Source organism: Anastrepha ludens, chromosome 6 (assembly GCF_028408465.1).
Source record: "Anastrepha ludens isolate Willacy chromosome 6, idAnaLude1.1, whole genome shotgun sequence".
Taxonomy (NCBI): Eukaryota; Metazoa; Arthropoda; class Insecta; order Diptera; family Tephritidae; genus Anastrepha; species Anastrepha ludens.
The window spans coordinates 3434180-3448572 of record NC_071502.1 but is presented as its reverse complement, the minus strand read 5'-3'; the positions used below and the strand labels follow the sequence as shown (position 1 = coordinate 3448572).

Here is a 14393-nt window from a genome sequence, read left to right as displayed (position 1 = left end):
AAATTGGAAATTTCATTTTCGTAATTTACGTAGAACATTCGTTGGTTTAGATATGATTTAAGGAGCAAATAGGCATTTAGTGGTAATTTCTTTTTTATTTTAAAGAGTAGGCATTGGTGCCACACTCGGTCGTAGGCTTGTGATATGTCCAGGAAAACTGCTGAACAGATTTGTTTTCGGTCGAGCGCTGTTTGTATTTTTTCGACAAGTCTATGGACTTGCTCAATTGTCGAATGCTCATTCCTGAAACCAAACTGATGTTTCGGAATTATTTGTTTGCGTTCGATAAAAACCATTAAACGTTTAAGGAAGATCTTTTCAAAAACTTTTGACAGTATTGGTAGAAGACTGATAGGGCGATAGGATTTCACTTCATCGCCTGGTTTTCCCGTCTTGAGCACCATTTTAATTTCTGCTACTTTCCATTGAGCTGGGAAAATGTTTCTGGCTAAGCACGCATTAAACAAATGGGTAATGAAATTATAGGGTTCAGGAGGTAGTTTTTTGAGAAGTTCGGCCGTGATGCGATCATATCCTGGTGCCTTGTGATCTTTTAGCTTTTTAATAGTGCTAACTATTTCACTTTTGGTGAACTTCTTCATCGGTAGCTCCATTTGGTAGGGTTCGTTTAAAAAGGCAGCAACAGTGCTGTCAAAACAAAGATCAGCTTCAGTATCGTTTGGTGTAAAAATATCTTTTAGATATTTAGAAAAAAGCTCAGATTTCTCGATTGCGGTTTTCGCCCATGAACCATCTTTTTTACGAAGTGGTGGACGGTACTCTTTTGTGGTACTTACTTTTTTGCGAACTTTCCACAGGGAATAATTGGTGAGGTGTTAGAAACTGCCTCATTTCTTTATCGTGTTGCTCTTTCAATAATAATTTTATTTCTTTTGATAATTTGTTAAAACGGCTTTTACATATATTCAGGAAATCTTGTTTGCTGCCATATTTTTCTTGCCTGGCGTTTCTCTTTCAGTTTGTTTCTTAGGAAGATACCGATGTTTGAATTTCTTTGTGTACGAGTATGAGGACTCACATGAGTGGTGGATGACCCCGCTGTATCCTGGATGCATTTTGTTAGATATTCGGTAGCCTCGATTATATCTTCCTCGTTTTTTAGAGCAACTTTTATGCCAAGTGTCGACTTCAAAATGGTTTTAAATTGAGTCCAATTTGTACGGCTGTTGATAAGTTGGCAGTTTTGGGGCCTATTTTCGAGTTTATCATTTATTGTGATTATCACTGGCGAATGGTCAGAAGAAAGATCCAGGCAGGATTTACAGGTTATCTGCAGGTACGATAGACCTTTGATGACACAATATTTATTACAATGAATACTCGTATTATTCAAATTATTATGTCACTTCTAAAGGTAGAGGCTGGAAACCTCGCTAAGCGCTTCTGTCATTTTGACTGGTTTTGGTAGAAATAGGTATATTCAAACAACTGGTGAATTTAGTGGTACCTGCCGTAGCCGTGTTGGTGTGTGACTACTATTCGGAGTGCGCAGGTTCGAATCTCCCTTCGATAAAGTTTTGCATACAATTTTAATAGATACACTTTTATTTCTGGGCTTTCACTCAGTTTTCCTAGATTGGCTGCGATCTTACTTACGTAATGGACATTGTGTAGTTTCTATTGACGTTGCCTTGTCGACTCCTTTTTCTGCACTCTCTGGTGTACCACATGCTGTTTCGACGGGTTGGGTCCAGAGGGAGAGGGGGGTTAGATGAGTCGGTTTGATGGGGCATGTGAAAAGATGGTTAGTGTCGTGCGGGGTGCCTTCACATGCCGGACATATGTTTGGTATGTCGGGGTCAACTCTGCATAAGTAGGAGTTTAACCTGCTACAGTATCCAGAACGTAATTGTGCCAGTGTTACACGTGTCGCTGAAGCTCTTCATCTGCTATAGGTGATGGTTGGACTCTGATTACGGCATTCGCAGGACTTGAGCTTAAGAAGGTGGTGACGGTCTCCCGGTGAATGTCGTTTATTGACTGTCTAAACACTGTCTGGTCCAGTAAATTTCTGCCGGTTTTGTCCTGGATTTCGTCGGCGTAGTTTAAGAGGTGTCTCCTGACGTGTCTGGGAGGCGGCTCAGGCTCAAGCAGGTGTCTGCAGGGGTGAAACCTGTGGTAACATCCTAGCAGGAACTGCTTGCTGAGCAGTTTGTTATGCTCCATTACTGGGAGCATGCCTAGTCTAGTGAACAGCATGGTGTAGTGCCTCTCGATTATCGCTTAATATTAAAAAATGTTTTAAATTAACGTATTCCAAAATCGGTGATGATATACTGCAATCTGCTGTAAAAACCGAAGATCTAGAGGTTGTTTTTGATGCAAACTTTACGTTTCTTAATCATATAGTCTCTCTCCTATCTAAAGCGTATTCTACTCTAGGTTTTATAAGAAGGAATAGTTCGAAATTTGCAGACCCTTTCACCCTTAAGTTGCTATTTACTGCATTTGCTCGATCTACATTAGAATATGCCGCGTTTATTTGGAGACCTTACCACCAATTCTTTATTGACAGAATTGAACGAGTTCAAAGGGGGTTTCTTTCTTCCCTTAATTTCTCTGATCCGTTCCATCATATAAATCCCGCTTACTTCTAATTAATCTCAAATAGCTAGAAACTAGAAGATCGATTTTGTCCCTCTCTTTTTTGCTTAATAATTGACTGTTCCGCTCTTCTATGTAATAAATATCTGTTTCATTTGTATAGGTGCTGAAAAAATTATGCCTGCCATGCTCCTATTGCTCGCTCTCTTCATGAACTCAATGAGATCTCGAATTCTATTGAATTCGATTTTACAGGGTGGGCCATATAGCGTTTGCTTTTTGAACCACATATTTTTTGAGAACGGTAACACAAATGACATGTCAAATGTATTCATAATTTACTTAAAGGTTTGACATTTACGGAATGGAACACTATACGCTTGAACAAAATTGGGAAATATTGAAAACCTATTTCCAAAGTGGTGAATCTTCTTCTTCTTCCGCGGTTAGAGTAAATGGCGAGCGTTACCGTGACATGCTCAACAAGTTTTTGTTTTTTCTATAAAATTGAAGAGGATAACATGGACGACATTTGGTTTCAACAGGACGGTGCAACTTGTCACACTGCCAAAGTTACACTCGAACTTTTGGCTACCGTTTTTGAATTCCGATATCAATTGGCCGCCTCGGAGCTGTGATTTAAGCCCGTTGGACTATTTTTTGTGGGGAGCCGTTAAGGACAAACGCTATGCGAACCATCCAGAGACGATTGATGCTTTAAAAAACGAAATCGAAGTTGCCATTCATGAAATTGGAGCCCAAACCATCGAAAAAGTGCTTAAAAATTGGGTTGATCTAATGGTCTACTGTAAAGCCAGTCGTGGCAGTCATTTTATTTATTATTATTATTTTTTATTCATAAATGACAATGTTCAATCTTCAAAATAAAAGAAAAGGTTTGAAAAAATATTGATTAGTTTGTTTTTTATAGCAAAGCAGCAAAAGCAAATTTTACATGGCCCACCCTATACATTGTCTAAATTATGTTTTTCTGCTGAATTAAACTGTCTTTTGTAATTTAATTTTTTAATAACGATATTTTGGTAGCATTTAGTGAGTAAGATAAATTGTAATTTAACTCAATTTTCTTTTTTTGTTAAATTTACTTTTGTAGTAAGTAGTCAGTAAGAACAATTGTTTATTGATTTCTTAAAATATTGTAATTAAATAAATCAATGTAATTTAGTTTTGAGTTTGTTGTTATTTTTGCTTTTTATTCAAATTTCTTAGACCTAACCTAAAAGTAAATAGATACAAATTAAGTATTTTTCATATAGTTCATTGAACGCGTACAGGAATCTTTTTCAATTGATACGCAGAAATTGCTTTTGAATTAGAAATATGATAAAAACTGCTTGGAAATTATCTAATGTTCCCTGCGACAGTTCTTATGCAGATAATAACTCCACTTAAATATTTTCTTGTAGTTTAGTTGTAATAAGAAGCTGCTCAGAATTTAAGGTTATCTACGCCATCAGCTGCAAATGATTCTGTCACAGCATAAGTTTACAATATTGCTGGCAAATATAATGTAATGGCGATTCCACTTTGCCGAGCCCCGCCACACACTTTTAACAATGCTTACTTTAAGCTTATAAACAAAATTTACCTATTTATTGTTTATTCAGTTTTTAAAAATAGTTGCTAAATTAAGATATGCCAAAATGCATTTTATAATTCGAATAAAAAAAACATTTACCAATATCACAATTGTCTTTGAATTCTAGAGAATCCAATTCAATTCAATTAAGTTTTCATTTACATAGCATAACAATACTAACCTACATACAAATATTTATATATGTACATAATGTATTTATTATTAATCGTTACCAACGTCTTTTCTCTTGTAAAAAGTAGCGTATAAAAACTTTTGCCGCCTAAATGTATGTAGTCACGTATAAAATGTCTATTTTCCAGTGCATGTGTGTGTGTGTGAAGTAATTTTAGTGGCAACAAATTCACCACACACTCCATGCTGTTTACACAATTTCACCACTAGCACCGTAATGCAAACCGTTATTACGATGGTGATGATGATGTGTGTCGATGTGGTCTTGCTCCATTTGTTCCTTCAAAATCTCTAGCTCTCGTATGCCCGAGACGGTGACCTCGTATTTGTGTGTAACGAGCGACCGATAGAAATGTATCGCAAATGCTAGGAAGACTATCATTACCGGGATAAGTACGATGCATGCCGACCAGGCGGCGGGCTGACTTAAATCATAAAATTTCACCCAACAAAGTATTGCTATCTCGAGTAGGAAAAGTATGAGTCCAAGGAGAGTAGAAAAGGCCCACGCCGTTTCAATGTACCAATGCAGGCGTTCATGTGGTGACTCGTGCACCAGCGAGATGCTGTGTAAATTGCAGACCGTTTCAATGTTTGGCAAAATACAGGTGCTGATCATGAGCGCCAACATGTGAACGGCAACGAGTAGAGTGGTGCAGATGGCGAATGCGACGAGCATACCAGCAGGCACTTTGGTGCTACTGTCCAATTGAACCTCAACCATGGCGACCTATAAATAAACAGTAAGTGGCGGTGTATAAATCATTAAATACAATACGAAAATGTAATAGAAGTCAATAAGTTCTAGAATGACGGGGCAAATTGATAAATTGATATTAATTGAATGAGACACGAACGAAATCGATAGCGTTGGACTGTTTATGAACCTATGACACATTTTTATTTTTATTTTTATCTTTTTAGCATTTATGATAACAAGAGATAGGGTGTTTGTGAGTGCATGCAAGTAAATACAATTTTATTTTTGGTGTGCGACTTATGAATGATCCGCCACTCACAGCTAAGGTGAAGTTTGGGGGATTCAATACGTAGATTTTGTTTTTCCAGCTAATTTAGTGTCTCCAGCTACCCATAGATGATATCACTAAAGTCATCGAATTCGAAAAGAAGTTCAGAATTGAACTGGACGATAAGTTAAACTGGAGTAGACCTGCATTTGAAAGGAAATTCCAGGAGTGTACCCTGCACTGGTGCACAGATGGTTCGAAGTCACTAGAAGGCACTGGCGCTAGAATATATGGCCCTAGAATTAAGCGTTCTGCGCCGATGGTTTGTTTTCCAAGCATCTTCCAAGCAGAGGTGTATGCCATCTGTCTATGTGCAGAAATAAACTTAGACAGAAATTTCCGGAATTTGCGAATGCCATTCAGAGCGACAATCAGACGACACTCAAGGCTTTATCATCCTGTGAGATTAGTCCTCACTGGTCCTTGGTTGAATCGAGAAATTGAATCTACTAGGAACGTACAATCGCAACTAGCTAATTTGAGTCACAGGACACAGGGATATAACTGGGAACGAAGTAGCGCCAGTCACAAGATATCCATACCTCTAAGCTTACAACTGAAATGGCATCGAGGATCTTCTCAGTGAAGTAGTGAAACGGAGAATGGTGTTATAAAAGATTCGCCACTGGTCGCATTGACTAGGTGACTTACATCCTCCTCTTAGGACTTTTTTTTGCGCTTTGTTACCATATTGGCATTGTTTATGTTATTTTAAAAGGTATACCTCCCTCTATAGCTTAATGAGAGAAAGCGGACCAGAAGAAAGCTATCAGGAGAGTTACCTGAGTTACGGGGTGAGCGGATGAGGCACGGCTTACTATTTTTTTGTAATTTACCAAGCCTTGTGGACTCCGTAAAGGAGCTTAATGTGATGCATATTTCTTTATTTGGGCTTTGAGGCTTTGTGTACGTTGTAAATTTAACATTTCAAAGGCTATTTGAGAGGTTAGGCGATTTGCTAAACTAATGATTTGATAAAGACAGAGCGTAAAATGATGCATACTTACAGGCGGGAAGAAACTTAGGAAGGTATTCTCGGGGTATTTAAGGAACAATTTAACTGAAACCGATACGCAGAGTTTCTTGAAGTTCAAAGATGAGAGCTTATATTAATGATCAGCGGAGAAAATATAAGAGGATTATGAAACGGAAATTGTTGCTTGTTTGAAATATAGGAAAATAAAGGGAAGATCTAAAGCAAAAGCGACAACCGTGATGCCAATCAACTAAGATCGAAAAGAGCTGAAGTTATTAATTTTATAAACAGATGACTTGACCACATGCAGGCCGTGGTATTAAGGACAAGTAAGTAAATTACTTGCCAACAAGTGCTACTTTGGACTAAGTAGGCAATTCAGTAGTAAAATCCTCTCTCGACGAACAAAACTAACACTTCGTAAGGCTCTCATCATGCACGTCTTGTCGTATGGCGCTTGGACGATGTGAACATCCGATAAGGCTTCCCTTGGAGTGTTTGCGAGAAAGATTCTGCGAAAGATTTTAGTACATTTGCACGTTAGCAGCGCCGAGTATTGCAGGCAATGGATCAATGAGCTGTATGAGCTTTACGACGACATACACATAGCGCAGCGAATAAAGTTTCAGTTGGTTGGGCCATGTCGTCCGGCTCTGAAAGTATTCGATGCGGTACCAACTGGTGGTAGCAAAGGAAGAGGAGGGCCTCCTCTGCGTTGACTTCACTTCAGAAATGATTGGCCCGTTCTGTTAAACTCGGACGAAATCTCTTAAGTGGTTATAGCGTCAATTAAGAAGAAGAAGAAGAAGTAAATTAATGATAGAGAGGAATTTGAATCCGTTCAGAGAGCTTATAGAAAAATGTATTAATATTTTCTTTAAGGCTGGCGCATAAATATCTGAGTACTGTTTCAATATTTGCTATTCTTTTAGATATTTTATAATTTCCAACGGTATATTTATGTCATTTAAATACAAATTTGAGCAGTAAACTGGTTAGTCACTAGCCAGGTGTGAATGTTGTTATAGCCCCGCAGTAAAAAGCCAAACTACGCAGCAAACATTACACTTCATGCACTGGCGTTTGATGGAAGAATTCATACTAGTTCGAAAGTGACAAGAAATGGGCCAGTTGCGAAATGGTCCATGAGAGGCATAGGCTCTTCGATTCTTCTGATTCCATTACTTAGATAATATTCTACATTTCATTTCTTCAGCTTGTAATATTTCAAATGTTGGGAATGCAAGAAATGAGGATTAGACCAATATATTTAGATGTTGTGGAGTCAATCATATGCTATTATGAAGTTGTTTAAACTTAAACTTTAACTGGTATAAGACTGACGGGTGGTTGTACCAGTTCGTCAAATGGTATAGTATTGATGCATAGCTCAAAAATACCAGTTGTTGGCATTGAAAAAATATAGAACACGAACAGCTTCGGCTACAAAGCAAATTGGCTGCAAGGTAGGTAGTTCAGAACTTCTTATAGTAGTAGTTGACTGCAGGGAAGTTATGCTTTTAGTAAATGAATAGAAACGGTTTGCATTACTTTCTGACGTGTCGCACATGAAAAATCAAAATTAATGCTCTTAACATTGCATTGCCAAAAAATAAGAATAAAAAGGAAAAACAAAAAAGAAAACAGAAAAGATATGCACCTAATAATAAAACAATGTAAAGTGCGAGACAAGTTGCAGCGTAATGAATTTCATGAAAACACAGCATGACTGACTGACTCGCAACCGGGTGGACGCCGCTATACATATATACATATGTACGTCTGTTTGTATACACAGCGAGGGACAGGAAGTTTCTTCTATGAATTAATTAAAATAATTCGTCAACAAATACAAGCAAAAGTACTGCTAAGAATCCGCATAGTTGGTTTTTTATTTTGTTTTTGTTTATATCTATGTAGATGATAGTGTTGTTGTTTATATGCAACTATAAATATCAAAAGACATGGTACATTTATTATCTGCACAAGGGGTTCAAGGTTTTATTTGAAATTTTAGTACTCTGATAGAAATACATTTTAAACTCAAAAATATCTGCGTATTTAGTGGAACGTATTGAATGAATTGAATGACTGGGACTGCAAATTTCACCAGGCTTACACTAAAAAAGTAGAAACTTCGCTGCCTATAGCTAAACTTCAAGGAACCAATCCTTTGCTGAATCATATTGTACAATTTTCACTTTTGTTACCTCCTTTTATGTTAAATGATTTTCGAGTTGGTTCTAATGAAAATACGAGTGCAAGCTTTCAAGGTAAGAATCTTTTGTACTCACCATGGCAAATCCTGATAGCAATGCCGATGTCTTGCTGGACGCCTTTAGTTTGGCTCGGCTCAACTGCAGCTTCCGCCATGACAGATAGCTGGGTGAATGTAGATCGTCTCCTGATTGCGACATGCTGGTGCTGGTTTGGCGTCGTGGCTGTAAACGAGAGAAGTGATGAAAGGAGCGCAAAGAATGCGGCGGTGGTGCTTGTTGCTGTTGTGGTGGCGGTGTTGGTGTCAAAATCGAAGATGGTGGCAGTGAATTGAAACGATTACTCGAACTTGAATTTAAATTGAGATAACGCGCCGAGACGGTACCGAAACTTTTTTGCGATACTGAACCGGGACTACCGGATTTAATGAGGGAATTCTGAAAACGTGGTGGACGACACGAGTCGCAGAAGCTATAGTCGTGTGGCAAATACGTTGAATAGCCACTACAGCTTAGAGCGGGTGGCACACTGCCCGTTGTGGATGGTGGCGGCGATGAATGCGTTAGCAAAGCTGGTTGTGGCGCTGGCGACGGCGTTGATGTGGAATGCAGACGCGTTCCAGTAGTTATGTTTTGTTTATCTGAAGGTGTAATGGCTCTGTAGCCACTGGGCACAATTATCGGTGTGGCGGCCGATGCAAATGTTAATGGCACAATAGTCTCGAGCGTTCCGTTGCACTCGTCCGCTGCACTGTCGTGTGAGATCTGATGCAGCAGCAGGCTGCTGTGACTGAGTTTGGTGCGCTCATAACGCAAGTTGGAATAGGTTTCACTGTCGAGCAACAACATTTGCTGCATTTGTTCGAGCTGTTGTTGTTGGCGCAATCTTTTCGATATTCTTGTTGGTTTCTTCGACAATGGTGATTGTTCCTGCGCATGTGTTCGTGGATCCGCTTGAGCAGCACCACCACCAACCAGATGTCGTAAGGTGGCGAACATTTGGGATAATATTTACTGTTACCGCCAAGACGAAAAAATCTTTGTATGCGTACGATTTTACTCGTATCTATGTGTGTATACGAATGTGAGAGCTTATTTTGGCCTCAGCGCTAGATTCGCACGCTTGCTTAGTTGTTGGTAATATATGTATACATTCATATGCAGTGAGCTAATATTTTGTTGATTAATTAAGGGCACGACGGCGTTTATGTGAAAATATCTTTGATGTAAATTATTTGAAAATACACTTCTGCAAATGTTTTCGCGAGAGAAAGTCTATGACACTATCTACGTACATACATGTATATATCTGTATATATGTACATAAACAACTACGTGCGCGTTTCTATTTTGTGGTGTTTTCTTTAAAAGTTCTGCAATGTAAGAGAAGTTCTGTTAAGAAGAATGCTAGGAAGAGGTGAATCAAAAACTACCGTTTCCGTCACGGGACTCACTAGAAATCTGGTCTCATACCTTTCAATAGGTGGATATACATTGATATTGTTCTGACACACGCATATTACACTTTTATCTGGGTACAAAGTAAGTACTGCGTTTAAAAAGGGAGCGGAGGAAGTGGGAGTCAAATGGAGTCAAATGGAAAAAAACATTAGCACGCTTAGAAAATATGGCGCCCAACACGTTTTTGGTGTTGTTGTAACATCATGAAACACTTCCCATACATTTTTGGAAATACTGCTGAAGCGAAAGTGCTCAACCAAACATAAATCAGGGTCGTTCGTCGAATCGCCGATAACATAGACTCGACTGTCGTGGAACGAATTGTCTCTTATTGATTTTCCGAAGGATAGGTTAGGTTAAACTGGTTGACTTGCAGTCACGCATAGACCGGTTCGGGCCATATCGATACCAGATGGAGTTCATTAGTCACGCGTTTTAGTGCATCCGCATGGTGACTGTTTCTATTGCGAGTTTAACGAGAAATTTCCAACCTACTGCTGAGATATCTTCGAATCCATCAAATTGCGGTGCCCGCAGATATTTTAAGCTTGTTTTGAGTAACGCAGAATATCCGCAAAGGAGATGCTCAGCAGTTTCCCTTAAACTCTGCTGCCTACATTTTCTGCACTCCTCGCTGTTCGAGATTGTCATTTTCATTGACAAAATCCAAGGATACAGAGACCCCGTTTTTGGTGTATCGTCTACTATATGGCTCCCTTTAAAGTCCTTAAGGTCTGGAACCCAATAGAAATGCAGCTTACAATTCGCTACCAAACTTTCTATTACTTCCCTGCTCTGAAGAACGACCTTGGAGGTTATACTAAACGATGTAAATGCTTTAATGGCCTGAATTTTGATATAAAAGTTAATTTTGGAGTTGGTGCCAGTAGTATCACAAGCTAAGTTTAGATCACACCTTTCTCTACATTTCGGTTCCACAGTAGCTTGGTGTCTGGCAATACGCCAAGGTACTTTATGTGTTGTTTGAGAGTGAGTGCAGCGCCGTTTAGTATTGGAGACGTTAACCGTGGGATCTAATACTTGCCTTGTATCTGTTTTGACCCTATATAGACCGAGTCCTACCAGATCTGTCAAGGATGGGTTCCTTTTCACATTCTATCTTAGAGCTTTGTTAGCCAAGACTTACACATAATTTTACCTAACCAACCTTCCATTATTAGAGGTGTCGTAACCATAACCACATAAATCTGCTGCTCGAACCAACCTATGAGTAACACTGTAATCGATTAGAGGAGACATGTAGCCGTACAGACCAATTGCGTTTTGGTTTTTCGCCGTAACCATAAACAGCTGATTGTTGATTTGCTGCATTGTGGTATATAATGCCCTAATATTTTAAATAATAAATTACTAATTCGTATTCCTCGTCACTGGTCATGTCGTTGTCTTTCTTTAGTTTCTGCACATTCGAAATGCACAAATAAAGGACGATGTATGTAAATATCAGCTGCATATATCTAAGGCACCAACAATAACCGACAGTAAATATGGTTAAGACTACGGTTAAGGTTTTAACCTCTCTAATTTAACCTTAAGTTATGTATTTTACGTAGTTTGAGAGCGATGAGAGAATCATGCTGCCATATCACTGGCCTACTTATATTGAATAATGTTCCTTCATGCTAAGTAAAGTCTAAGTCTTGGCTAACAGAGCACTTAGCAAATAGAAAAATGAGTTTAGGCCGACGACAGAGTAGGTGCTATAAGATAAGACATAATAAATCGTTATAACGAGCTAAAATAAATCACGGCGTGTATTTCCTTATGCGATCGTGCGAAAAGTGTCATACTATGAGCGGAGTGTGCGTGCAAGTGCTTGCTTGTTCTCGCTACCGTATTGCCTTCCACCACATATTTTTTCATAACTTTTGTTAGGTATGTAAAGCTTGAATTACCGTTTTTCGCACTTATTTATGTTTAGTTTATTGTGTATTCATTTACTTTTATTAGCCATACTCGGTGTGCGTTACTATGGTTAAATTTCGTTTGTTGTTGGATAACTCAAAATCAATTTTTGCATTTAAAGTTTGCCTTGCTTCTAATAAGCAAATGGAAATAGCGCGGGAATCACGCAAAAATGTAAACTTTTTTGTGAGATAGACTGTGAAAATATTAAAACTTATATTGTACGACTCTGTTATTAATAAACTTGTATATGTATGTGTGTAAGTAGATCACACATAAACAGCACATGCTGATTTAGCGGAAGAAAACCGGAATTAGGAGTTTAGAATTTTTCATTGGTATGGTACGTACCGATCAAAGGTTGAGCGTAATTGGGAAGGAAAATTAAGATATTTCGGTTTTGTCAATTACAAGAGCGTTTACGAGACTATTTGAACTTCTCCTAAAAACGTATCTCTTTTCTTTCTAAAATGGGAAGCTATGGAGGTAAAATATGCCACAAAAATTATTCGAATATAAAAATCTCCTGCATATGACCAAAATGTGAAAAATCTGGCACACTACAAAAAAAAAATGAGACTTGCTGGACTATTACTTTGTTCTACAAAAGTGACATACTCATCATGTACTTTCAGGATTATATGACAACTTTTCTCTTCCGAAAATGCTGTTGGAGAGGATTGTTTATATTTTTATTTTAAAAAGTGGAGGTGAATGTAGATTCAGGGTGTAAGTTCTGCTCAAAATTATCTATTTAGAGGTCTACCTGCTGATATTTTTAGGTTTCATCTGAATTAAAGCTTAAGAGAACGACACCGCAACAATGACCATTGTTCTAAAGCGGTAAGGCTCGTGGCCTGCCGAGCTTCGAAAACGGCAGCCTAAGCAACTCTACAAAAACATAGTTAGCATAGCATAGTTAACATAGCATAGCATAGCACTTTAGCGGTATCTACCAAAAAGAACAGGCTAAAGGGGGACGAACGAGTGATTACAATTCGTTCTCACAACAGCTGGTTCTATCAAGGAAAGTCAACCGCCAACCAAGCAAATAAAGCTCAGAGAGAAAGGGGGAACTGGCAGAACAACCAATACTGCTTGCCGCAGAAGGATTTGCAGCGCATTTTTTGGCCATGTTGTGAATGTGGCTACGGCGGCCTAGTCGACGAACCCGGCTGACATTCCCATGGCGAAGACGACCGATGATATGCCTACACTGACAGGGCTAACTATGCTGTTAACAACAACAACAACAACAACGAACCCGGCTGGTTTTGACAAGTTGATGCGACGTATACGTTATTCCATAGCCGGAAATGATACGAACCAAAACAAAAACTGCACACGGAACGGACTATGCCACGAACCACAAGCTGTTGACTTAATCTCACACAAGAGCCGGAGTGAGATGATGCATGGAAAGTTATGTTGCGTAGAGCATTTTGACCGTAAAGTGCGTGAACAGAACAGCTCTTAAGATAGATCCACCTGTGGCAGGAAGTGCTTACAATCGAAGTTGAGCTCGAATGGGGTGGACTGCTATGGGGAAAGCTGCTATCCACAATAATATCCACAAATGTGAATAGAACTGAAGAGTTATGAGGAGTTTATTTAGATCACATGTATATACACAAAATGATTCTTGCCTCTTAGCGCTTAGCATTATTGGGGGAAACATTCGAATTCATAGCTTTCAGAATATAAGAACACTTTGTAGTCACAAAAACAGCTATCAGAAATTCTAGCCAATGTTCATTCAGAAAAATTGTATTTGATCTACAAATAATTTGATCTATGATACACAAATTAATAAATTCCGTTTATAGTACATTTTATTTATTTTGGTTTAGCATTGGTCACAATAAGATGCGCAGCTACTGTATTTTATTAGTTTTAATTTGTTAATAGAACGGGAAATTACACATCTTAAAGACTATTTTACTGCAACTCGCATTTTTAGAATTCTTTTATTTTAAGTTTTTTTTCACTCTTCTTAATCCACTTAAAAAAATTTGGGTATTTCGGTTTCACTTTTTATTCGATTTATTTTTATTATATTTATATTGGAAAACTTTTAGAGTCAATTAGCAAATTGATTAAAATCACGTGAACTACACAAATAGTTATATTCACAGCTTTCGATTATTAAAAATATGTTCACAGTCCATAAACAAACCAAATATTATTTCTTTAGCTTTGTTGGTACATACACATGTGTATAAGCACAAATACGAGTATATGCACTCTCATGTACGTAGCGCATGGAGAATGGAGAAGTATAAAAAACAATGAATGGAAAATATATTTCAGAATTTGTTGTTAGCAACCACTCGGCAAAAACATATGTTTTCGCAACAAATACACTTAAACTGAATCCACATAAATTTCTTCTCTTTCCCACACACAATTAAAGACCACAATGACTTTTC

The 14393-nt window shown here is 38.2% G+C and overlaps 1 protein-coding gene across 4 annotated transcripts in view; it reads right to left on the bottom strand.

Annotated features, from left to right (window-relative positions):
- Positions 1 to 4399: 4399 nt before the first annotated feature.
- The window catches only part of LOC128867777 (calcium release-activated calcium channel protein 1), an 81453-nt gene continuing 71459 nt past the window's right edge, over positions 4400 to 14393 (bottom strand). For 2 of the 4 annotated variants that reach the window (XM_054109270.1, XM_054109269.1), the window contains 2 exons: positions 8656 to 8802; positions 4400 to 5087 (listed from right to left, as the gene is read on the bottom strand). In XM_054109270.1, coding sequence (XP_053965245.1) covers positions 4548 to 5087; positions 8656 to 8802 — 687 coding nt within the window. In that variant the 3' untranslated portion in view covers positions 4400 to 4547. Of the gene's footprint in view, positions 5088 to 8655; positions 12894 to 14393 lie in introns of those variants that run through there. The other 2 variants (XM_054109268.1, XM_054109267.1) reach the window with 2 other exon arrangements.